The sequence below is a fragment of the Podarcis cretensis genome, assembly GCF_951804945.1.
Source record: "Podarcis cretensis genome assembly, chromosome: 12".
NCBI lineage: Eukaryota > Metazoa > Chordata > Lepidosauria > Squamata > Lacertidae > Podarcis > Podarcis cretensis.
The window spans coordinates 19,271,030-19,295,160 of record NC_137181.1 but is presented as its reverse complement, the minus strand read 5'-3'; the positions used below and the strand labels follow the sequence as shown (position 1 = coordinate 19,295,160).

At 40.1% G+C, this 24,131-nt stretch overlaps 1 protein-coding gene across 3 annotated transcripts in view; it reads right to left on the bottom strand.

The window, feature by feature from the left end:
- Window positions 1–24,131, bottom strand: part of NRP1 (neuropilin 1) — a 126,876-nt gene that overhangs the window by 73,818 nt on the left and 28,927 nt on the right. For all 3 annotated transcript variants that reach the window (XM_079996455.1, XM_079996454.1, XM_079996453.1), the window contains exon 3: window positions 1,911–2,092. In XM_079996455.1, the coding sequence (XP_079852581.1) occupies window positions 1,911–2,092 (182 nt within the window). The remainder of the gene's footprint in view (window positions 1–1,910; window positions 2,093–24,131) is intronic.

The following is a 24,131-nucleotide window of genomic DNA, read 5'->3' as shown; positions in this document are numbered from 1 at the left end:
ATATCAGCCAGAGGAGGTTACCGGTATGCAAGCTCCGAGGACAGTGAGAGGGGCCAACCTCTATGGAGGGGGCTTGCAAACCAACACCCACCACCCACTTCCTTAGCAGAAATGCTCTGATTATGTTCTTCATTATCTGCTCCCTTTGTTTTCTGTGGGAATCCTGAGTGGACAGAATAACTTATCAACTGCAAAGCTTACCTCATTAATAAAAACTGAAATGTTTTGTTGTATTTATTATTTCATTTATGTTCCACCTTTCCTCCAAAGCGCTTAAGGTGGCATACATGGTTGCCCCCCTCCCTGCTTTATTCTCACAACCACCCTAGGATATAGGTTATAAACCACATAGCAAACAGTCACTATTATAAAAATTCTAAGTAAAGTGTGTGTGTGTGTGTGTGTGTGTGTTTGCTTTAAAAATATCAACAACATTGCTCTTGGACTCCACAGTTTTGTTATTAGGAATAGTGGATGAGGTGACACCAGATAAATTTAAGAAAATAGTGAGCAGTGTTAATTACTGTGAGAATATTGCTGAATGCTATCAGTATTACAGTACTACGAGTAGTACAGTAGCACAGAATCCTAATAGTAGGAAGGATGTGAAAATGCGAAAGTAATTAACTAAATAAACCAGTGGATTATTTTTATAAATTTATTCAATAATGGAACAAAAGAGCTAATTGCCAGTATACTGGAAGAGAGGTCTTGGAACTAAACTTAACAAATCCAATAATAGCAGAATGGTTTTTAATTACACATTTAATTAAACATTCAAACATATGATGTAATTTAAATTAAGATGCATCATTATATTTTTTTCTCAGCCAACACTTCCCTTTAGGTACATGAACTTTATCTCTTTATTTAATGAAAATGTAAGAATGTCGCCACACAGCTCCCATTGGAGGATTTGCAGTGCCACAGCACAAACCTGGATTTGAATGAAGTCAGGGCTGGGTTGAGGAGCAAAACTAAAGGCAGGTTGCACAACAGCAGTGAGTATGGTATGGGAGTAAGAAAGGGAAGACACCGAGAGGGGAAACATTATGGTTTCAAACAACATCAGAAGTTTGAATAAAGCAGGGATGGAGGGAAATGAGAGGAAATTGGCAGTTTTAAACAACAGCAGAGGTCTAAAAAAAGTGCCTTGAAGTTTAATGTGAACAAGCCGTTTGCTGGTGCACAAGTTCAATCCTGGCACAATGTTCTTGGCTTGTTTGGATTTAGATCAAACAGCAAACCAAAGCTTATGATTTCTTGCTCCTGGAGCAGTATGGTCAACAAAGCTGCTTGTTTGTGTTAAACCGTAGTTCAGCATCAATTATGGTTTAATATAACATGTGAACAAAGACATAGCGATTTAAGCATGTCCTGTCATAAGCAGGAAAAGGATTATTTCTGTTAGGGGTAAGGGAACAGAGCAAGTGTGGGCAACTTGTGGTCCTCCAGCGGTCTTCAGACTTTAACACCCATCAGCAAAGGCAACATGGTCAACGGTCAGTGGTGATGTGAGTTATAGTGCAACAATATCTGGAGGGTCACCAGTTCCCCACCCCTCCAATAAAGGAAGTTTATAACCATCATGACTTTCTTGTATGATTTCTATAAAAACACTACTGAAAACAGAATGCTAGAAGATATGAATGGTAAATATGTTTTCATCAAGATAGGCTAAGAGATAGCAACTTAACTACAGTTACTCTCTGAGCTCCATGGGTGAGTAGACGTTTGAACACAGGATTCCCATTAATACAACACTCTTGCCACTGATCCGTTACAAATTACTATTTTAATTACCCCCATCCCCAATACTAGGCCTCTTCAGTTTGAACAATCCCTACTGTTAATATTTTAGGCTTGAAATAATTAGCGTGACAAAACAACCTTAAATTATTTTTGCTCACCTTTTTTGAAAATTTCATAGCGAATGGAAAAGCCTGCTCCATGAGTTTCATAATCAGAGACAAACTTGATTAAGAGGTATGGTCCTGTAGATATCACAGGAGGAGGGGCGATCTTGCCGCAAAACTTTCCCCATACTCGGCCATTTGCGTTGTCTCCATCAATCACTTCAACATAATCGTACCTGGTAGATAAATTGAAGAAAGAAACTTTTAACTTCCAGGAAAGAAAAGAGAGCTAATTAATTTAGGAACCATAGCCATGCAGCATACATAATGAAGAAAAATGCTAGCCTGTTTGGAAGCTGCGTTATTCTGAGAGATGTAAGCAAAATGCAATAATTAAAATGGACTACATCATGTCTGTAGACATCATCTGGCAACATGGAACTATTAGGAAGAATGGTGCCCATTATGCTTACAGACAATGTCAGCTAAAGTAACCAATTAACAAGAAAAAGGAAATCTCATGAGCACAATTCTGTATTATTAAATTGCATCCTTTGTCTATAGCGGCATTGTTATCAATACATAATACACAGCGTTCTTTTCAAATGGCGAAGTTCTCGCCTGAATTCTAAAATGCCTTTTCAGCTTTAATTTCTGCATAATACTTTAATTTCTGTATGTAGCTCTCTAAACATAGGTCCAGAGAATAATTTATGAAGCTCTAAATATTTAGCGCTCTTTACTACTCCACTGTATATCTTAGCACATATCCTTTTTGCATCACATCACTTGAAATATCTGTATAACATTAGATCTGTTGCACACTCAAAAAAGAACCCGGCTTTAAGTTTTATTTTGAAATGTCTAATCTAAGTGACTGGATTGATTATATTCATACAGAACACAATAATGATAATTTATATCCTACTGTTTCATCTGCATGGGCATGTTAAAATACACTTCTGTATAATAAACTCCAAATGAAAGGATAAGAGATGAATATTGCATTGATTGAAAATGCGTATCTGCCTTATACAAACTCAGCCATTACTCTATCTAGCTTAAAGTGGTTCACTCTGACTCCAGGCAGGTCTTCAGTGCCGTAGAGCAGGACTTCACCACCAGAGAACCTTTCAACCATAGATACTGAGGACTGAACCCAAAACCTTTTCAATGCAAGACACAGATTCTACTAAGGGGTTATGCCCCCTCCCTTATTGATATTGGAAGTTTACCTAAGTATAAGAGTGAAATCAGCAGCTAAAAAATTTATGGGTCAATGGCCAGGACCAAAAGAATCACACAACTGGTTCTGCACACCAAGGAAGGCTATGGGCTTGTTATTTCTCGAATTTCCCAATGTGCTATTGCAGTAATCCTCAAAAGAACTTCATCTCATTTTAAATGCTTTAGAATGCTTTCTATTTATTATTATTATTATTATTATTATTATTATTATTATTATTATTATTATTGCATTTGCTGTCCTGAGTTCCTTCAGGAGGAAGGGCAGGATATATGCCCAGTTGATCACTGTGGTCTGAGGGCAAGTTCCAGAGATAATAGAAGCTCAATCCACAGCAACGTGGGGCAGGGCTTTTGGTGTGACTGTCCCTGTTCTGTGGAATAGAATTCCTGTCGAGATACAATTGATGCCTGCTATATGCACTTTCTGGAAACAAGTGAAGGCATTTTTTGTGCCAACAGGCTTTCCCAGGGGGATAAATGTGTCTTTACCATTAGTGCCCACTTGTTAGCGCTTTAGTCTTGTTTTAAGTGTATTTGTTGTTTTTGTGTTCACACTGGCAATGTTCATGTCATAACAGCAAGAGAAGAGCCTGTTGGATCAGGCCACAGACCCATCCAGTCCAGCATCACATTCTCACAGTGGCCAACCAGATGCCTGTAGGAAACAAGCAGGGGCCTGAGTACAAGAGCATTCTCTTCCCGTCCCCTGTTTCCATCAATTGATATTCACAAGCATTACAACATTGGTGACCACATGCTTGTGGTGGTAGACAATTTTGTCTGCCTGGGTTCCACCATAACCAACAATCTCTCAACTTTCTTACTTTTCTCCAAGCAAAAGTTTAAACAAGTTTTTAATTATGTAACCCATTTGTATAATGCCATGATGTATTACAAGTTAAGTCGCAATTGTCCAAAACAGTTCTCCTCTACCTTGGCAGTGTAAAATGAGATTTTATAAGATTCCAAGCATGTGCACTCAGCATTCAGCAGACCAGATGTCCAAACTGGTTACTATGAACTATGGGACCAGATCACCCAACCAAACCATCATTTATCAGATGACTGTCTTCTCAGTTTAGGTCCATTCTCCCATTTGTTTTTTTGCAAATGTTTTATGTAGTTTACATCCAGATCATGCTTACTTTCAGAAGGGGGATAGTTGAATTTCCAAGTAACTCTGCCACAGCTGGTTCTGGGAAGTACAATTCTCAAACCCACACGAAGAAATCTTGTATTTTTGGAACTGAGGAAAGACTGCCTGCCACTGGTTTATACTTCATTAAATAATTATAGCTCTACCAACAATTAGCTGGACAGATGTCGTGTAATTTTCCTCTTCCTGTTCATGTCCCCCTTCCTGGCCATTGTTTCGTCTACTGCTCCCTCATTACTACAGATCTCCTGTTTTGCTTTTGTACAAAGAAACCCATACATCGTAATGACCACCATAATTTTTGTTCTTGCTAACTACTGTGGAAGGGGAGTGGATTGCTTCTGGCCATGTACAACAAGAGACAGTTTACAACCACAACTCAAAGACTCCAACTTTTCCTGTACTACATCAACATTATTAGTATTAGGATGTGTAATTATTTAGGTGTACAGATCCAATGACGTAAATTCGAACTTTTTTTTTAACCCTGCAAGGCAACACTACAACCTACACTGCATCTACAAATATAATTAGTTTTTAAAAACTAATCTCAAATATCAAGGCAAAACAGGGAAAAGATGGGTACTCCTAGGCTGATCCTAGGAGTGAAGGATTGAAACTAGGCTGTCAGAAGGATGCTGGAAAGTCATGAAATGGCATGTCCACATGTTGATTTGAGCCCCTTTCTAATACCTAGAAATGGACCAGTATGGCAAATCTTTTATTTCTTTCTGCTCCATTATGTCGGCTTTTAAAACCCATCTACTAGCTTCCCTCCCACCCCACAATCTCATTTTCTTTTCATTATCCCACTATAACTGACATTAATTTGTTGCATTAATTTGTTCTGGCCATTTTGTCCCATTTGCTATGCACACTGAAATGGCCCAAATTATATCAATGTATGTATGGAGGATTTTTTTGTTGTTGTAATGGCAGTAATGTAAACTATATCTGACAATTCTGAAGTGAGCTGAGGGGGGAAAATGTCTTTACAATGACCAGTGCCACCTTTAACAATGCAGTTCCAAACTGTCTGTGGCCCATTACTTATGTTTACATGAGATCTCAGGAGACAACTGCAAAGATGATATCACTAGTTAAAGTGGACAGCTAAAGGCTCTCTAAATTAAAAATGGCATTACCTCACTGGCTAAAACTGTATGCCGGCTTTGGTATATATCAAACAGAAAATAAGACTGACCCTGATGGTACTGTAAACATTAACATATGTGAAATATTGTTCTAACAGCATTTCCTCTTATACGTCGGATGCTCTAGTAGCCATTGATCAGCATATTAGCTTCACTGTCCTTTTTCAAAGGCAAGGAAACAAAAAGAGGAAATGTTCACTCTGAGACAGTTTTGCAGATGTTTCATGTGGTTAAGATGGCTCAAAAAGAGATCAGAAAGGCGGATTTACAATTGCCCTGCCTTGAAAAAAAGAAGAAGAGAATGAATCGAGGTTTTCCTACACATGTGTGTCTATGAATATAGCATAACTGTTTGCTGCAGTCTTTCAGATTAGAGCAACAGTATTTCTTGCAGGTCAGGGTGATACTTGTGGGTTCTTGCACCTCCTGGGATTGCTCATGAGCGCTTATTGTTTACATAGATAGTCCTTCCCCCAATTTGTGAAATATTTATTGAAAAGTTAACTGAAAGAAAGAAGGCACACAAAGCTGCCAGCTGCTTTCTAAATTTAGCTGATCAGCTGCTTGATACACAGCCCAGCTGAAGCTGAAACACTAGGATTTAAGCTGTTTAAAATGAACCAGTTAAAAACCTGATATTCTGAGAATATGGGTTGTGAGGATCAATACAGAACTTAGTGTAGGACAAAGTGGTTCATGGGATGGATCAAGCACACACCTGACTCCTGCAGCTCAGCTCACATTCATGACACTATTGCTCATTACTTTTTCCAAAAGCTTTGCTGCAAGGTCATAGGTGTAGGCTGAACTGTGCATGTGCTTGAGCCAATTCTAAGAATGTAAGAAGGGCCCTTATAAAAATGTAAGAAGATCTACGTAGTCAAGTATCCTGTTTTCACAGAGATCAAGTGGATGGGAAGCCATTTCAAGCATGTGTGCCACATTCAGATTTGGGAAAGGAGTGCAGTTATGTGACGGACTGCACACTTTGAATTCAGAAGGTCTCAGCCTCAGTTTCCAGCATCTCCAGCTCAAAAGGAATCACAGGTATCACTGGCAGGCGACGAGAAAGGCTCTCTGCCTGAAAGCCAGGAGAGATGCCACCAATCAGAATAGAATATACTGGCCTAGGTGGAGAAATGATTTGACCTTGGTGTGAGGCAGAATCTAGGTTTCAATGGATCCACCAATCCCCATTATTAAGTAATCAATTTGGTATTGTGGTTTGGCCCTCAGTTTCACTTATCTCCACAGTAATAAATTACCGTAGCTAACATCTAAGTACTTTGTCTAACTAGGGTCTGCAAGACTCTCTAGTCTGTGAAGATGTATTTGGAGATTTTAAGCAGTTCCATTCAAATAAATGGGACTGAACTGCCTTGCATCTAGTTCAATATGTAAGGACCTGGTAACAACTTGGTAGCAGGGTTATCCACTTTCTGTGCACCAGCAATCCTTTCTAAAGCACAGAACAGGCACTCTAGCAGCAATTTAGGGCAACTAACCATGAATGAGAGGTTGGCTCTTCAGTATAGCAATTCCTGCCTGTAATGGTTCTAAGAGGGTTGCTCGTGCGTAAGTTGCCGCCCCTCCTGGCTAGGTTGCCTGGTTGAACCCTTTCTCTCTGGACAGCCTTGCACTCGTGGCTGTCTCAGTCACTGGCAGAATCCGTCAGTGGGCGTTTCTTAAACTTCTTCCAGCAAAGAAGTTCTTTGACGCCATGTCTCCTCCTACTCTCCCTGCGTGGAAGTCTTCTGTGCAGGGAGGGTGTGGGCAGCGGAGTACCTGTGCTCTCCCCACTGGTCTCTGGTGAAGACTCCTGGAGCCTTCTCTCCGATTCCCCCATCTGCCCCCCTTCACCCCTGGTGTTATGCTGATTTCCTTCCCCAGCAGATGGGCTGCCTCTCTCCCTGCTGGGACCCTCTCCGGCATCGCTCTGGAGCCTTCCCTCCATTCTCTGGCTCCGATGGCAGTTCCCTGACACTGCCAAATGAGGTTTAAGCTACTCATGATATGTAGTTTCCCCCTTGATGTTTTCTTTCCTTATGTGAAGGCTGGGCTTCAATGTGAGGTTAACATGAATGCGTTTGCGGAAGTGAATCATAACTTTTTTTATGTGCTCCAGCTTCCCATTTCCAAAGCTGATGCTTTCAGCCATTCAAAAGAAAACGAACTGGTACCCTCCACATCTATTCTATTTAAGGCCGAAAGCAGCTGGGAAAGGGAGCAGAAGGGGACATCATTGTTCCTCTTCCTATTCTGGTCTCTTGTTGGAGATTGCAACCTCAGCTGCTGATTTGGGCAAGAAGGAAGGAAGGAAGGAAGGAAGGAAGGAAGGAAGGAAGGAAGGAACTACATCTGATTAATATATGTAGCTAAAAGAACTTTGACCAACACAAATTAGCAGGACTAGGGAGGACCTGCATCTGCATATAACCGGAATCAATTAGTTTGTTGCTGAGCTCCCTACATTTAACTGCTTTCAAGAATAAACACCTTCCAGAATCCCACAGTTTTAAAGCCAGAAGAATCCCCGTGATGTTTGCCAATTCCACTGTAACCACAAAAGAAACTAAGATGGAATCCGCCCCCCCACATTGTTCTGCAGAAGTAGTCAAATTGCTTTCACAGATGTATTAAGATCGCAAAGAATGTAATCCAGCCTTCAACAAATTCTGCATCTAGTCTGACACAATTATTGCTTCATAAATTCTGTGACATCCACATGGCAAGATGAGCAGTGAATATATAGATGGGAAAAGAGAAAGTGAAAACAGCCAGTGGTCTGTGAACATCCCATCCTAGCAATAAATAAAATTATTCAGTCCTAGAAGTTATATCAAAGCAATAAGCTTATGCTCAAAGTGTCCTTAAAAATGCAATTCATGGGGATTCCTAAATGAAGCGCATCTGTCATTTCAACACCTATTTCAAAACGCCACCCAAGTCCACAGTGCAATAGTTAAAAACAAAAACCTGAGAATGTACATTCACAACTTGAAAACAGCATTGTTACTGAAGAAGCTAGGGAAAGCAGCTTGCATCTCCCTCTGGAGTTGGTACCAGTTCCACTCCATAAGTTTGTCATTAGAAAATGCTGTGCCAGGGATGCAAGTTGGCACACTGGCATTCCTCTAAGGAGACTAAATGTGTCACTTCAGCAGCATACCCAGACAGGATTGGCACACATCCCAGGATGCTGAGCTTGCATTTGTGGCTCTCCCAGCCAGCAAAATCATTGCTCTGTTATTGCTATCAATGGCATGGCAAATATTTTTTACAACATTATAGCTCTACAGGGTCTAGAAGAGCATGGCTATCTGAATACAGACATGTAGCCAAGTACCGCTTAAAGCTTTGTGTTATAAACAGCAGTGGTATTTGGGGAAATGGGAGAAACAAAATCTGACTACTTGTGGCTTGTGTTTGGGTAGATGCCCAGATTATGGTAAATAAACATAACCATACAATCACATTTGCACTCCCTAGGTTCTCCTGAGAAATCTCATTTCCACAATCTTTGGAGGCTTGAACAGAGCAGAAGCACTCCTTGTGTTTTAAGGCAGGCTGCATATGGCTCCCTGTTAAATGGAAAGTGGCTCAAGGGCAGGGTGAGAATCTTTCCCCATTTCTTTTCCAGTTCCACAATCAGGGGCTGAACATGCTGCTACTAGACAGTCATAATTTTATGGTTCAGTAAAAACAATGTCTGGGAAAGATTCCCGCCAGAATTGCAAATGAACATAGAATCTTCTAAGGATCTTTATGCGAGGATTGCAAAAGACTATTTTGAAAGCGTTGAGTTACAGCTTCAGGAAAAGGGGTAGGGAGCAGTTATTTTTAAAAAACTTAAAGAAAGGAAGGATGAGATTGTGTTCATTGTAAACCTGCTCCAAAATACAGGTTGGGGAGAATTCCACATTCCCATCTTCAAATATTAGACAACAGTGAATTGCCCATGTCTGTTTTTTTTTCCTTCTGAACAAACCTGTGACCTCGTACGTGATGCATTGCAAACACTGCTGTTGGTAGTAAAGACAATTATATAGCATTGCTGAGTGTTGAAGTCAGCTACTGTACCATCTTACTTATTAAATTCCTATCCCATCCTTCTTCCTAAAGGAGTCAGGATTGGCCCGTTATTTATACTGGAGAGATTTCCATGTCAATGGGCAATAGGATCTTAAAGTTTCTGCTTTATGAGTTCATGCAGTATAATGCTATATGCTCAGAGCTAGAATTGTTCCCCTTGATCCTATCAATCTGCATTTGATCTATGTGTTGAATATTCTCCTCTGAGTATTGCAAGTCCTCCCCATGGGTGTTTCGCTCAAGACACCTGGTAGAGGAAATCTGGCTTTATTGGAAACAGCTTAAAATACCAGCTGTTTCCATAAACTCTGGGTATTGCATACGAGACTGAGGGTGTAAGGGGTGTGAAAAATGTTTGGAAGGTTGTATTTTCGAAACAATAGCACATGTGAGTTTTGGGTGTCTGTGTATTAACATACAGCAACAGACAGCAAAATTCATAGCTGTTTTTAGGGGGAAACAGAAAATAGCATGAGATTCAATCACAATTAAGTAATGGGTGTTCAGATCAGTTTGATTCTTGTGGAGAAAAGCAAGGAACATTTCCAACAAGAGCTGCAATCATAACATAACCCCACTTATTTGGGAGTAAGCCCCATTGAATTAAATGGGACTCACTTCTGAATAGAGATGGCTAGGATTGCAGCCAAGTTTTATTAACATTTGGGTCTGCTATTAAGTTAGGATAAGCAAAGGATATATTATGTTTGATTACATCTGGTTGTTTTTATTTCACACACAGCTAAACTAGCGAGAGAGAAGCAAAAGCCACAAATTACTTGAAGGAAGAATTCCTGCTTCTAGTGCTTCAGTAGACCCATATACCAGTGCTGACGATAGGCTGGGACTGTGGTATTTATAGCTGTTGACATCATATTGGACAACCTGGGTGCCAGACTTCCCAATACAAATCCCAGGTTTGTTATGAAGAGACACTGAGATCAGATAGGGTGCTATCAGTTTATCTAGAAAGATAAAGCCAAAGATATATGCAATGTACAAAACTGGTTGTTGCTTTCTCTTATTACAGCTTACACATTTGAGACACTTGCTCTAAGGCATACTCAAAATAATACATTTCTTAAGGGGAAAAAAACTTAAAAATAAATGTAAATATGTTAAAGAACCTAGCTAATTAGCTGAGTTCTTTAAGTTTTGGCATTTTTGTGCAGCACTTATTCGCCCAACCCTGCATTTCACACATGCTTTAAAAGTTTCAGTCCATGCCAGTGGTTCTCAAACTATGCCCCCTCCAATGGACGCCACGAAAATTACTGAGGGCCTTGACAGACCACTTAACGATTTTTCTTCCTGTTGCAGCAGTTGTAATGCGCTGTGCTAGATGCTGTATGATTTTTAATTGCTTTTTTGTTCCTTAAACACCAAATATTAATACAATAAAATGCAATATAAAAGAAACAATAAAAATACAACTAGAAATCTCTCTCTCTCTCTCTCTCTCTCTCTCTATATATATATATTTAATGCAGACACACTGCGGACCACCTGAAGCTTCACATGCTTCTTCAATGTTGGTCTTAGTGACCATGTGACATTATTTTGGAGAAAAAGTGGTCAAATCTTGATCTGGAGCATCATCTCAATTTAAAGTATATACTAAAGTACGTTTTTCATCAGAAAACAGGCATGCAGCCCAATCCAGGTTGGGATTCTGCAGTTCCTTTTTCTTTAAAACAAAAGCAAAAGGTTAAGCACACTTGTCTAAACATGTACCTGGCATCAGGAGTAGTTTGCCCCTGAAAAAACTCAGGGCCAGCAGAGGCTGTCCAATCTGAACGACGCTTGTAAAATACAAAGGTGTAAATGACCTCTCCAACCAGTAGATGGTGCTGTATTATTTCCTTACTGCTTAGCTGATTTTCTGCATGTTTCCTTCTAAGAAGTACCTGGAGGTGTTACCTGTCACTATTGTATAACCCTTCTACTATCTGTATATTATGGTGTCATGGGAGAAAAAGATATTTCCTGGTAGACTGCCTTGGTTTCTGGCTGCGTATAACAGAACTGAACTGGGGGCATGCTGGACAGCTGCCTTGTGGATATGCCCACAAAATAAAACTTCCATTTGGATGCCCATCACTGATGTTAAACCAGGTGGTGAAGTATAAGTAAATGTAAAACAAATATGAAAGAGCAGCTACCTAACCCAGAAAGAGATTATATAATACATAGAACTATTTGTTACACAGATCCGAGGTTGTCAGCAAAACTGACAGACTCAAGCCCTTACCCTGCAAGGCAGAGAGCAAGGGCGTTTGAGTTTGCTGCTTTTGAAAGCAACCTGTGCTCTGTGTATAGATTATATTGGTGCTCATAGCAGCGTCTTAAAGTCTGGTGATGGAGAGTAATCCAGCTTTGAATGGCAAAGAAGCTGCTGCTGTCCTACGAATGTGTCAGTGGGTGCAGTGATCTTGTCCTTCTCTCAGCTGGCATCCCCTTCCCAGGCTTGTGCTGGCATTCCCTTCCCAGGCTTGTGCTGGGAAGAGCCAGCGTGGTGCAGTGGTTAAGAGCGGTAGACTCGTAATCTGGTGAACCAGGTTCGCTTCCCTGCTCCTCCACATGCAGCTGCTGGGTGACCTTGGGCTAGTCGCACTTCTCTGAAGTCTCTCAGCCTCACTCACCTCACAGAGTGTTTGTTGTGGGGGAGGAAGGGAAAGGAGATTGTTAGCCGCTTTGGGACTCCTTAGGGTAGTGATAAAGCGGGATATCAAATCCAAACTCCTCTTCTTCTTCTTGTGCTCCAAGCTGCCAGAGCAAGAGTGTGAGCACGACACCCAAACTTTAAGCACCCTCACGTGATGGCACACGCAAAAGCAACCTGCAACTTCTCCTACAGAAAAGTCGCTGCTGTATTAGTCTCTTCAAGTCCCTCCTCGTCCTGGGGAACAGCAAATGAGGGGATGGAGGAGATTCTATGCCCCCCATCTCAAGTGCCATCTCTTCCTCCAGCCCCAACTTCTGCTCTGCATCCTGCACCTCCTCTTCCCGTCTCCACCTGCTCAGATTCTTCCCTGGTTTCCAGCCCTGGCTCATGCCAAGCGCAAAACTCCATAAATTGCTGCCTCTGGATCAGCCTCTTGCCCTCATCCTCTACCACCCATTCTTCAGAGCCCTGCCAGGCCCTGATAACCCACAGCATGCTCTGCTCCTCAATTGCACATCACGCCTTCTCCTCTAACTAGGGGAGGTGGGATCTGGGCTGCATTGTAACACAAATTTATACTATTTGCCTTTCCCACACCAATAGACGAACTTAAAAACTTAAAATTTGCACTTCCCCAAATTTTGTCATGCAGTTCTACGAAAGACAGGGGTAAACACACACAAAAATGCTTATATTGGTGAAAATAATGGTAATTATATTATAACTGTAATGGCATTATATTACGATAACTTGATTTCTTTATTTTTAAAATAAAAGCTGCCGTGGCGCTCTCAATGTTGATGGTTCCCAACTCCCACCAGCTCAACCAGTATCACCAGTGGTCAAGAATGATGGGTGCCATAGACCAACAACGTTTGGAGAGCCACAGGTTTTCCACTCATGCTTTAATGTGATTATTAAATTATACTACAGATGAGGACCGTTTTTAGAATAGTTTTATAATTTTGAAATGTTTCTATACTACACGAATAATAATAATAATAATAATAATAATAATAATAATAATAGTAAATGCTATTTTTAGCCTTGGAAATAAGATTTCCCTTTGTTAAAGAAGAAATGGTCTGAAATGCAAGAATTTCAAATTGGGTGGTGGTGTGGGGAGAGAAAACCCTTAGCAGTTTAAAGACTTCAGATTTGAAGGCGTTTTCCAGTGTCAAGCTGGTGAAGTTCAGTCTTTATAGGAAATTCACATGCCTTTAATTACTCCAGATCCAGTCCCCAAGTAAAAATGTGACATATGGAAGACATTAGAGTCATTTACAACTTGTTCGCCTCCCTACCTCACTGCAAAACGTTAGTTTCTGCCAACTTTCCACTGTTCTCTGCAAAATAAAAAACCCAGTCTGATTTTATTGGCTGTATATCTCAAAAGTCACAAGATTTATGAAATTACCAAGTCATTTTTCAATGTTCTGATTCATTGGTATTTATCCATTCTCCAGTTTCATTGCATTTTTTTTGTTTTGTTTTTTACAGATCATTTTGTTTCTGTAAAATACTGGGATTTGTTAACAACTTTGCTTGGCAGTGACTTTCTATGGGGCATTGAAGAAATGCATGCTAGGAGGGAGAAGCAATCACTAGAAGGCCATAGAAAGTGATCTTATACTGAACCAGACCATTGATTCATCTAGATCAGTATCGTGTAAATGAGTGGCAGGAGCTCTCCAGGATTTTCTGAATGGGGTTAATGGCTCCATGCCTTCTTTTTTGTGAACTGACCTCTAAATCTTTTTTCATGAGGAGTTGATTCCGTTATATTGATAGTTCATTTCAATTCACATCCGGCTGTCATCTTTTAGGGTCTCTCCCCCGCCCATGATTTCAATTTTACGTCTGTTTTTACAATTTTGTGACATTTTACTTGTTGGCTTTATTATGTAAACCACTTGGAGACCGTATGTTGAACTGCAGCATTTTACAAACATTGTAAATAAAGAGAATAAACAAACGACTGAATTAATGAAGGCTCAATAAGAGCTGCCACTTAGTAAGCTAGAAACCTGGAAACCCTCAAGGGTTAAATAAAAACTATAATAGGACTTAGACCAGAAGCATTAAAAATAATAATCAACCAATTAGTGCAATTTTCTGAACAGAGTGAACACAACCAATGTATCTATATAAAACAAAACAAAAAAGCTACTAAACCCATTAAGTGTTGCTTTTGATGTGCCCGACTGGTTTAATGATTTGCCTTTGGTTTGATGCTGTTTAACATGTAGTGCTGAATGCACTAATAAGGTCTCTTAATTGGTACATATGGAATCATCAGGTCCCTTTCTTAGAATATATAATGAGCACCGGGCATAAAGTTTGTACCATAATGAGAACGATATCCTTGTGATCCTTTGACGTTCCATGGAAATTTAGAGGACCCTTTTGATGATAGTAAGAACTATGAATCACGTCAGCCTGAATGATTTAAACACCTGGTTTATCAGCAATTACTAGTTAAGATATGTGTGGCTGTAAGCTAAGAAACTCAGCTAAGAAAAACTATCACACTGATATCAGTTTTTCCTTTAAAAATGCATTTCAAACATTTGAAATACTTTATCTGTTGAGGTTAATCAATGACCAGCACTTTGGCCAGGGCTCTTGTTTAATAAAACAGGAGGCTAAAGGAGGAGTCAGGCTGTCAGTGTACATTACAGCTCTATAATACAGTTTATGGAAATTTTCCTCCAGGGTAATCAGGGAGTGATAATCTATAAATGCAGGAACATGATTGATAAGTATATAAATAATTCCATTCAGAAACATGAAAGACCATTAAGGCCAATGGCTAAGCACTCAAAAGGCTCCATTATTCTACACCCTTTACTTGGGCTTAGGCCCTGTAATGAACTCCATGTGAATTGACTCCAGAGTATACATGGCATTGCTCTGAGGAATGCATCATTAGTATGGATTAATGACTTCCCCTATATGTCCATATCGCCAGTATGTCTGGCATGCACGCATTTACTGCACACAATTACTGCGGACAGCAACACTTAGATAACATTAAAATTATATATCATTGCATTTTTTTTAGTAATATATTGTCATACAAATAATGTTCAGTTCTGAAGACACTGTGATCCTCTGCAGGATCATCTAATCTAGATTTAATTTCTATTGATTTCCAGGTAAGTGTATACAGGATTGCAGCATAAAGATTTTTTAAAAAATGCAGGAACCTTGTATGCTTTTGTCGTTGCAATAAAAAGAAATATCTCAGACTTGGTCTAGTCTTTAGTCTAAAACTAAAATTAACCCCTTTGCTCAAAGACCCCTGAGCTGTTTATAACACCATACATAGAGTGGGTTGCACACACACTTCTCCATCTGAGGATTTCTCCCTGCCAAGGGCATGTCTAGAATCACTCCCTGCCCCATCTGCCACCTACACAGGTGGTTACTACTACTATCAAAGTAAGCAGTTCTGATTATCATTTTGGTACACCTCTGAGCTGGAGACGCAAGGTATTTCCCACCAGCACACTGCCCCTTTAAGTGCAGCTGGCATAACTTTCTGGAGACAATGGGTATTTCTGAAGGGTGCTGAAGAATGGTGTGATACAGGAATTGTTGCCTCTCTGGTTACTGTCTCTGTTTGCAGGTTCGATTATTAATTGTAGTGCCTTAGAATACCTGAAAAAAGTATCTGACCAGAGAGGACCATGGGATAAAAAAAAAAGTGTGTCAACACCACAGGAAAGAATGTCTTACACTCTACCATGTATCCCTCATCTCTTTTCAGCTGCAATCCTATATTCGCTTACCTGGGAGTAAACCCCATTGAACTCAATGGGACTTGCTTCTGAGTAGGCTTGCAAAGGATTAAACCATTAACATCATTTCCTGCTCAATTAATTCCAGCTCTCTATAATTCTCTGCCTTTGTCAGGGTTCAAGGGTGAAACATGGGTGATTTTTTTCAGGAACTGCTCTGTGTTTGTATTTTGGTATTCTGCTCTAGGAATGTCAATTTCAAACATCTCCTATATGAGAAATATGGAAAAAAAGGAACTTAAGGCTTCAAACCTATACTCACTGACCTGGAAGTTAGTACCACTGAACTGAATAGGTATTAACTCTGGAGTAGACATGTCTAAGATTATACTATCAATCACTAAAACAACACTATCCATGTTACTGCAAGAAAACAAAGCTCTAATATCTGTTAACAAACCAATCAACGTTTTGTCTAAACCCTCTTCAGTGCTGAATTATATTATCTTGATTTTAAACTACAGCTAGTTGTAACATGGTACCCATCATAATTTCAGTATATAAAAGTCGATCCTGTCGAGTAACTTTTAGTGCCATTTTTACTGTGCGTGCTGTTTAAGCTAAAATGTAAATACAGCCCCAGTTATAACTAGATTGATATTATGATAAAACATCCCATAGAAATTTAAAGCCACTAAGCCTGAGTTCAGCTTCTTTGTATCATATATCCCTGGAATGTCACAGCTTTTATGAGTTATGTGACCTTGTGATTTATATGGGCCTTGAGAAATAACTATGTGTTTAGAATGGGGGGAAATCGAGGCTAATAAAACTTCCCAGTAGCCTAAACGCAGGAACAGCTTGTTAGCTAGGGTCAGCCACATGACCCAAAGCATAGTGACAGCTCACTGTTATGACTGCAAGATGGGCGGATTCAGACACGGTAATTTTTTTTAAAAAAAATCAAATTTTATATTTTTAAAAAAAAATTAGAAGAGGAACATATGTTCAAATGAAATAGAACTTTGAAAAAAAAATAGTGAGGAATTATCATTCATGAAGTCATTCTGTCACATCCTAGGAAAATTTGGTCTTTCCAGACAGAAAGGGGAGTAAAATCCCTGTTGTTTTCAAAATACACTTTATGCATAGTTAATCTGAAAACATACTGCTATTCCTTCTAAAAAAAAAAAAATCATATATGATGTCCTATGGCTCTGAGGGCATCAATGAACACATGAAGTTCCACCATCAACAAGTATTTGTTTATATAGAAAAAAGAGATCAACATAAACATTTGTCCATGTGGACTTGCTCCTTTCATTGAAATGCACATAAAAGTTTGATGTTTACACTGAAGTGCTGGAGAGACTCTAAACTGGGATAAATATCTATAGAGCTTGAATAATTTTCTTTGAAGTAAATAAAGATTTCACTGATTTCAGTAAAAATGATAGAACATTTGGGCTGAAATGAATATGATCCTATAAATTTATTAGGAGCTATATGAAACTTGCAAGGTGCAAGTTTAAAAGACCAAAGAGATCCTCTCTTTCTTTGATTGTTTGAGAAATTTATATTTTCCTATGGATATTTCTTATGACTAGAGAGCTGAATTTTATCAGCAAAACAAACATTGGTGGTTCCAGACGCCAGCTTCCAAGATAATCAGAACCTGGAGAATGACCTTTGTGTTTATTTCATAAGGCTCGGGAACAGCAAACACTAGCAGCGACTGTTTTTAATGTAGACATCATTGTAGTGGCTGACATTTTAAAAATTTCATAAATAATTGCATTCCTTGTGAACAGCTCTTGCCACACAGTATACGTATTGCTAAGTATTTCCTTTTGAAATTTTACAGCGAAACATAGCCCCATTTGTTCCATTGTAAAATATGCAAGAGACAGAATCCCGTTCTTTATTGCATGTCTGAAATGGCAATAACCTCCTCTCTAGACACCTGCAGAAATCCCCATTTAACAAATAAAATGCATATAGTCTTCATTAGTTGTAAACTTAATTTGGTCTTTGGGGAAATATAAAGTCAGATGGGACTAGCCTTTTCTTCCCTTCCCCTTTTCTCTTTTCCAGCAATTAAAACTTAAGAAACTTACATGTGAACATTTTAAAGTATTATTGCTCAAGTCATATAAAAATGCAGTAGTTCTTTTTTAAATCAGACAGGCACTTACAATTTACCGGTAGATGTTTTATTGCCTGCTGAAAAGGTTTCTGTTTTGCCAAACATTTTTAGAATATTAATTTGATGTAGTGTTGATTATTTGTTCTGTATTTTATGATTTTATAAATGTACACTATAGTGATTGTACTGTGCACTGCCATGACATTTTCTCTCTCCACTTTTGGCACACCATGCAGAATTTTATAGACTTCTGTCATGCCACCTTTCTCTAAATGCTGCAACATTTCCTCATAGGTAAACTCTTCGTTCCCTTGATCATTTTGGCCGCCGTTCTTGGAATGTTTTCCAACTTTATAATATCCATTATGAGGGGAGGCAACCAGAGCTGTGCACAACGTTCCAAATGTGGCTGCACCATTAATTTGTATTCCTCTCCTTTCCCTTGCAAAGCCTCCCCCAATCTGACCTGGAAGGTCCCTCAACTATTTAGAGCAAATTTGGGGAGCACGCAGGGGGTTGCGGAATCTGTTTATTCAGTTGTGTACAGTGGTACCTTGAGTTAAGAACTTAATTCGTTCTGGAGGTCCATTCTTAACCTGAAACTGTTCTAAACCTGAGGTACCACTTTAGCTGTTCTCATCCTGAAGCAAAGTTCTTAACCCAAGGTACTATTTCTGGGTTAGCGGAGTCTGTAACCCGAAGCGTCTGTAACTTGAAGCATCTGTAACCCGAGGTACCACTGCTGGATTGAAACCACTGGATTTCACCCTGTAAGATTTATTTATTTTATTTAAAGTCCCATGTACAGGCCACCACCCTTCATGCAAATAGATTCCATGGCACTGTACAATAGGAGCAAATGAAATTTATTCATACCAAATGCAATGTACCAGAAACATTTATAACTGGTTAACAAAATGAGAAGAGGAAATGATAAACTTATTAAACTGAGATAAAAAGGCAGGACCACCAGCATGTTGATCTGTCCTGCCTCCAGATTTCTAGAATGTAAAGTCATGTTGTAGGAGACCAAATACACCATTAAAATGTACTTATGTTTTTGGTTTGTTTGTTTTTTAAAAAACAACTTTCTATTCTGGACAACAGCCATAAGAGAAATACGGTATGTAAAATCACCCCACAGCTGGTCCTGCTAAACATTTCCCAAGACAATAATGCCCACTCACATCACAAAGAACTCATAACCCACCTACTCTCTGCAGCCAGAAACACCATAACCTGACATTGGAGAGACCTGTCAGGAGTAAGCATGGACCAATGGTACCAAATGGTATGGGAAACAGCCTTACTAGAAAAATTAACCAATAAACTGAAACTGACATGGGGACAAATAGAAGAAGATGCCTTCGACCTGGTATGGCTCCCCTTTATCACATACACAGCCCAACAAGACAACGACAAGAATCCACCAACAGCATACGGATCAATATGGCTAACCTGATTCAAAAACACCCACCCAACTCACACATGAAAACAAAGTCCACCACAGCCAACCACAAACAAGCAACCACACCCTAGGCCAACCCCAACTTCTCTCACCTCCAAAGCAACACAAGCGAATAACAAAGAGAACCTGCACAAACGACGCTGACACAAAACCCCACACATACATTAAGTAAAATAGAAACATTGCCACTCACCCCCACTCCCACCCCCACCCCCACCCACCATGGCCCCCTCCACATCTTCCCCTCCTTTCTTCCTAATGTAACACTAATGTCTCAACAAATGTAACTTGAAAAAAAGAGACATTGCACATACTTTTGTAAGCCCAGAAATCTTTAATAAAAAATACATTAAAAAAAACACAACTTTCAAATAGTACTGGTATTGTACTGATGGTTTGGTATAAGGTTTATCTTGCGCTTAATAGCATGTTTTTGTACAATGGAGCATCTTAGTGTCGGTTATCTTTCCTTTCACTGAATCTGAAGAAAGGATGCTATTAAATATTCTGTCATACCTGTAATACCACGGCAAGCATCATTCTAATAAATCTCAGAGGCTTTGCCCCTTAAACTCTCCAACTTTTGTCACTGAAAAGAGAACAAAGAGATCTTAAACAGTACACCCAGTTTCTGGTCTGTCACTGTTGCCTGTGACATAAACTATTGTGCTGTCCTACCAATTACATCAAACCTCCCTATAATAAGCATCATTACAAGAACATCTCTTCATAACACATAAATGCTTGGGGGCACAGACTTGTCGAGATGAACAGGGACTTACGCACATAACTCCCATTAGCGTTAATAAGAGTTGGCAATGTAATTCCCAAGATATTGGAAAGACACTATTGTGCATCCGCTGGTGCTCAAAGATGGGAGTTTTAATTATAATGAGCCTAGAGAATAAAGGCTGTAATACTGAACACTCTTAAGTCCCATTGACTTCAATGCAATGTCTCTTCAATGAGACATATTCATGAGATGGGATGGCTGCTATGGGATCATTTTCACTTCTTTCTGAGCAGGGAAATACTTTTTAGCTGGAATCACTTATATGTGAAGGTCAGGGTGTCTCAAGCCAGAGAGTGACATCAGTTTCAATTTGCCTGCCCCTTCAGAAGAAGTTAATTTAATAGTGCAGCTACCCCTCCATCTCCCATGCGATGGAAGCCAGCCACCATCTACTTCCTTTGAACATCCCTGTGGATAAAACAGGGATCCAGCCATACAGATTACATATTCTGCAGACAGCCTTGTAAAGCACTAGAGGTCCCAGGTAGCCAGACTTGGGCATCTTATGCAATGTGCCATCATGGCAGCTTATCAAGCTGTGGAGGGTCCGGAAATAAAATTCTGGTTGAGTACAGAAGGAGCAAAGTATACTACTGGGTGGGCAAGTTAGGCCCACAACTCCAAAAGAAAAATAACAGTATGTTAATGAGAGAGCCCAGCAATGGGGAGCAAATGTAGGAGTAACTCTATGGGGGGCACTTGCTCCCTCTTTCTGCTGCTGGTGCAGCCTATGTGTCATGGACTGGCTGGGTGCAGAGGAGTGGTGGGAGGCACTAGCTGGGGAACCCCCAGGGAAGAAGGCTCAGAGCCAGGGAACTGGTGGTGGGACAATGATGCACGGTCAGAGGCAGAAGATGGAGCAGCTGGGAGGACGAGGTGTCAGACGTTGAAGAGGCAACAGGGTTTAGTGAGCAAGAAGAAGCTGGGGCAGAGGACAATCCAGAATCAGAGGCAGAAGAGGAAGGGTCCAAGATGCAGTGATGAGGCAGGCCGTTGAAGAATCCAGGGAGCCTCCTGTTGTGACCAGTTCTCCTCCCCACTGGTCTCTTAGACACTTAGAAAAATGAAGAGGGCAGCACAATGAAATACAAGGTGATGGAGCCTTAGGCTGCTGGGGAATGAACCACTGGAGGAGTCTTAGAGAGAGGTGGGAAGGCGGGGGCCTTCAGTCCTTGCAACAGCCTATTGGGGCAAGTCCTACTAGGAAGAGTTGCTGTGATCACTAGGCCTGTGCTGTTTTGGTTTCTTTGAACAAAAAGTTAACTTCATGGACACTCCTCTTTTTTATTCCTGAGCCACTCCTGACCCTATGTTATGAAGAACTTCTGGGTGCTTAAGTGCCACTAATGCAGTGGTCAGAGGACCATCCTGTAACTTCTAGTTCAGCAGTGTCACGAGGCTAATAGGATTCCACTAGATCCTATAAAGTCCCAGACTCTGGCCTGGCTCCTCAGTTTGAGCACGGTATTGTTTGAGTGAAGGCTGGTTGCATTCAGGCTCTCAATACTTCTTTGCCTGTTTTTGCTTCAGATGACCAGCCCTGACAATCTTGCAGTTGCTCCCCATCAGACATGTGGAGAAGCAGAAAGAGATGACGAAACAGCACCCATGCACCACAAGGATCAGCTGTACTAATCTCCAACAAAAGAGTTCTGTGGAGCGTATCCTACTGATCTCTATCACTGACAAACACAAGGATAATTACTAGCAAAATGTTTTTAGGAATGCAATTAGGATTACATTGCTAACAAATGTATAACTACAAGGAAGCTATAGCACATCTGTTGTTGCATATCCATTTAGTGCTTTAGCATATGTATGTGAATTTTATAAAAATGGGTTTCTTAAAGTTGAATTGCTTAAAAGAATTACAGATAAGCCTCGTTATTTTTCATCGGCTCTTATCAGCATCACCTAAGGCACATTTCCAGTTCTTGTCAAATTACTCATATTTCTGTCAGTGCTAAAGAGCCTATCACAAATCCTGCAGCTTGTGCAAGCTTCAAATATCCTTGAATATTTCATTAATATTTACAAATGTATGCCCACGGTTTCAATAGTTGCTCACATGAACTGTGAAGTGCCAATGTAGCAAAGCAGAAATCCGCTTTTGGAATAAATTGTCACGGCCCAATAAGAAGAACAAGAAAAGGAGCAGAAAGGGAGGCTGCTTCTGTGGCATGCCATGCTATTGTTAAAAACAAGAGAGCATCTCAGCTAAATAGTTTAAAACAGAGCCCCATTGCTTGACATTTAACTATCTTTTTTTGATCGCTTTTCTCTTCTGGTTCCCTGTGCGACACTATGGGGGGCAATACACAGAAGGTTATAGATTAAATACCACACTTATTCTGCCAGTAGCACTTTTAGTGGGAGGGAAATGATGTGTGCCTTCACAAAGAGCGTACTCCCTGGGTGTCTGAAGCAAGCAACCTTTATCTACAACTTCTAAAAGCTTTCCAAGCACAAACCGATCCATAAAGCAGCCAACTTCAAATTTCCCACTATTATCAAGACATTAACTTTTCAACATTCTTGTCAATTCAGTCCACGTTCACAAGGACCTGAGACTTAAATAATGCAGGGTGGATGAAAATGTATTTAATAAAAACTGGCCATGAAAAACCAAACAATTCATTGTGTGTGTTTGTCTTGCAACTGGTTCACTTCTAGCTACATGGTGGCACTTAAAGAAAATAAATCACCTTCTACCAACCCCCAGTTTGAGGAGGAAATGTGTGATTCTAAAACTCCTTCATAACATAAAGCCAACATGTTTGGGAGAGGGGGACTATGAAAATCATATTGTAAGGATGGTGGATGCATCGAATATATGGACATATCTGCCTGTGGCACAAGTTTTAAATTCATGTTAATCACTCTCACAAACTTGCAAAACACACAGTCCAAGGCTATTCAGTGATATTACAGTGCACAGTCCGAGTCAAATACTTCCCCATTAAACCCCAAATGATACAAAAACACATAAAAAAGCTGCATAACACAAAGCAAAGCAAACATACAAACAACAACAACAACAACAAATCAGGCAGAATAACCTGCCTGGTCCAAAATCCCAGCAGAAGATATGAATATTGCATCTCTTCCGAAAGGACAACAAGGAAGCAGAACTGCAAACCTCTAGGGAGAAAATAGTTCCACAGCCTTGTAGCCAAAAATGTAAAGGAGCTGCTTCTGGTTTCGGCAGTTTTCACTCTCTCAGGGGTTAGCAAATGAAGCAGGGTGTGATCAGATGATCAGAGCTAGCATGGGTGGGCAGGAGAAGGCGAGGTAGTGTCTGATATATATTTAAGGGCTTTAAAGGTAAGCACCACCGTGTTGAATTCAGCTAGAGGCATACTGGCAGCCTGTGTATTGGAACAGTGACCATGTTTTCCTACAACCATTAGGAGACAACCATTAAGAGACAAGTACAACCTGAAGCTTCCACCTTGTCTTCAAGGACTACCCCACATTGAATGTGTTGGAACAAACAAGCCTGGAGGTGATAGCAGTACACTTCAGCACTTGAAGATCTCTATCCAAAAAGATGCAGAGTGTGCAAGACAAGAAAAGCTGAGAGGAAAATATTCCTAGCTACTTCAACACCTGGCTTATCAAAAGATTGGGATGGATCAAGCAAAGCTTCCACATATTGAAACTTTAATCAATCACAGGTAAATCTGCTCCCACGAAGATCAGAGGACATCCCACAAGACTTGCTGAGAGTTCCTACAGATCTTGCAGAACTAGTCATGATGTTTGTAAGGGCTGGGATACACAGATTTCTCCCTACTCTCAAGACTAACA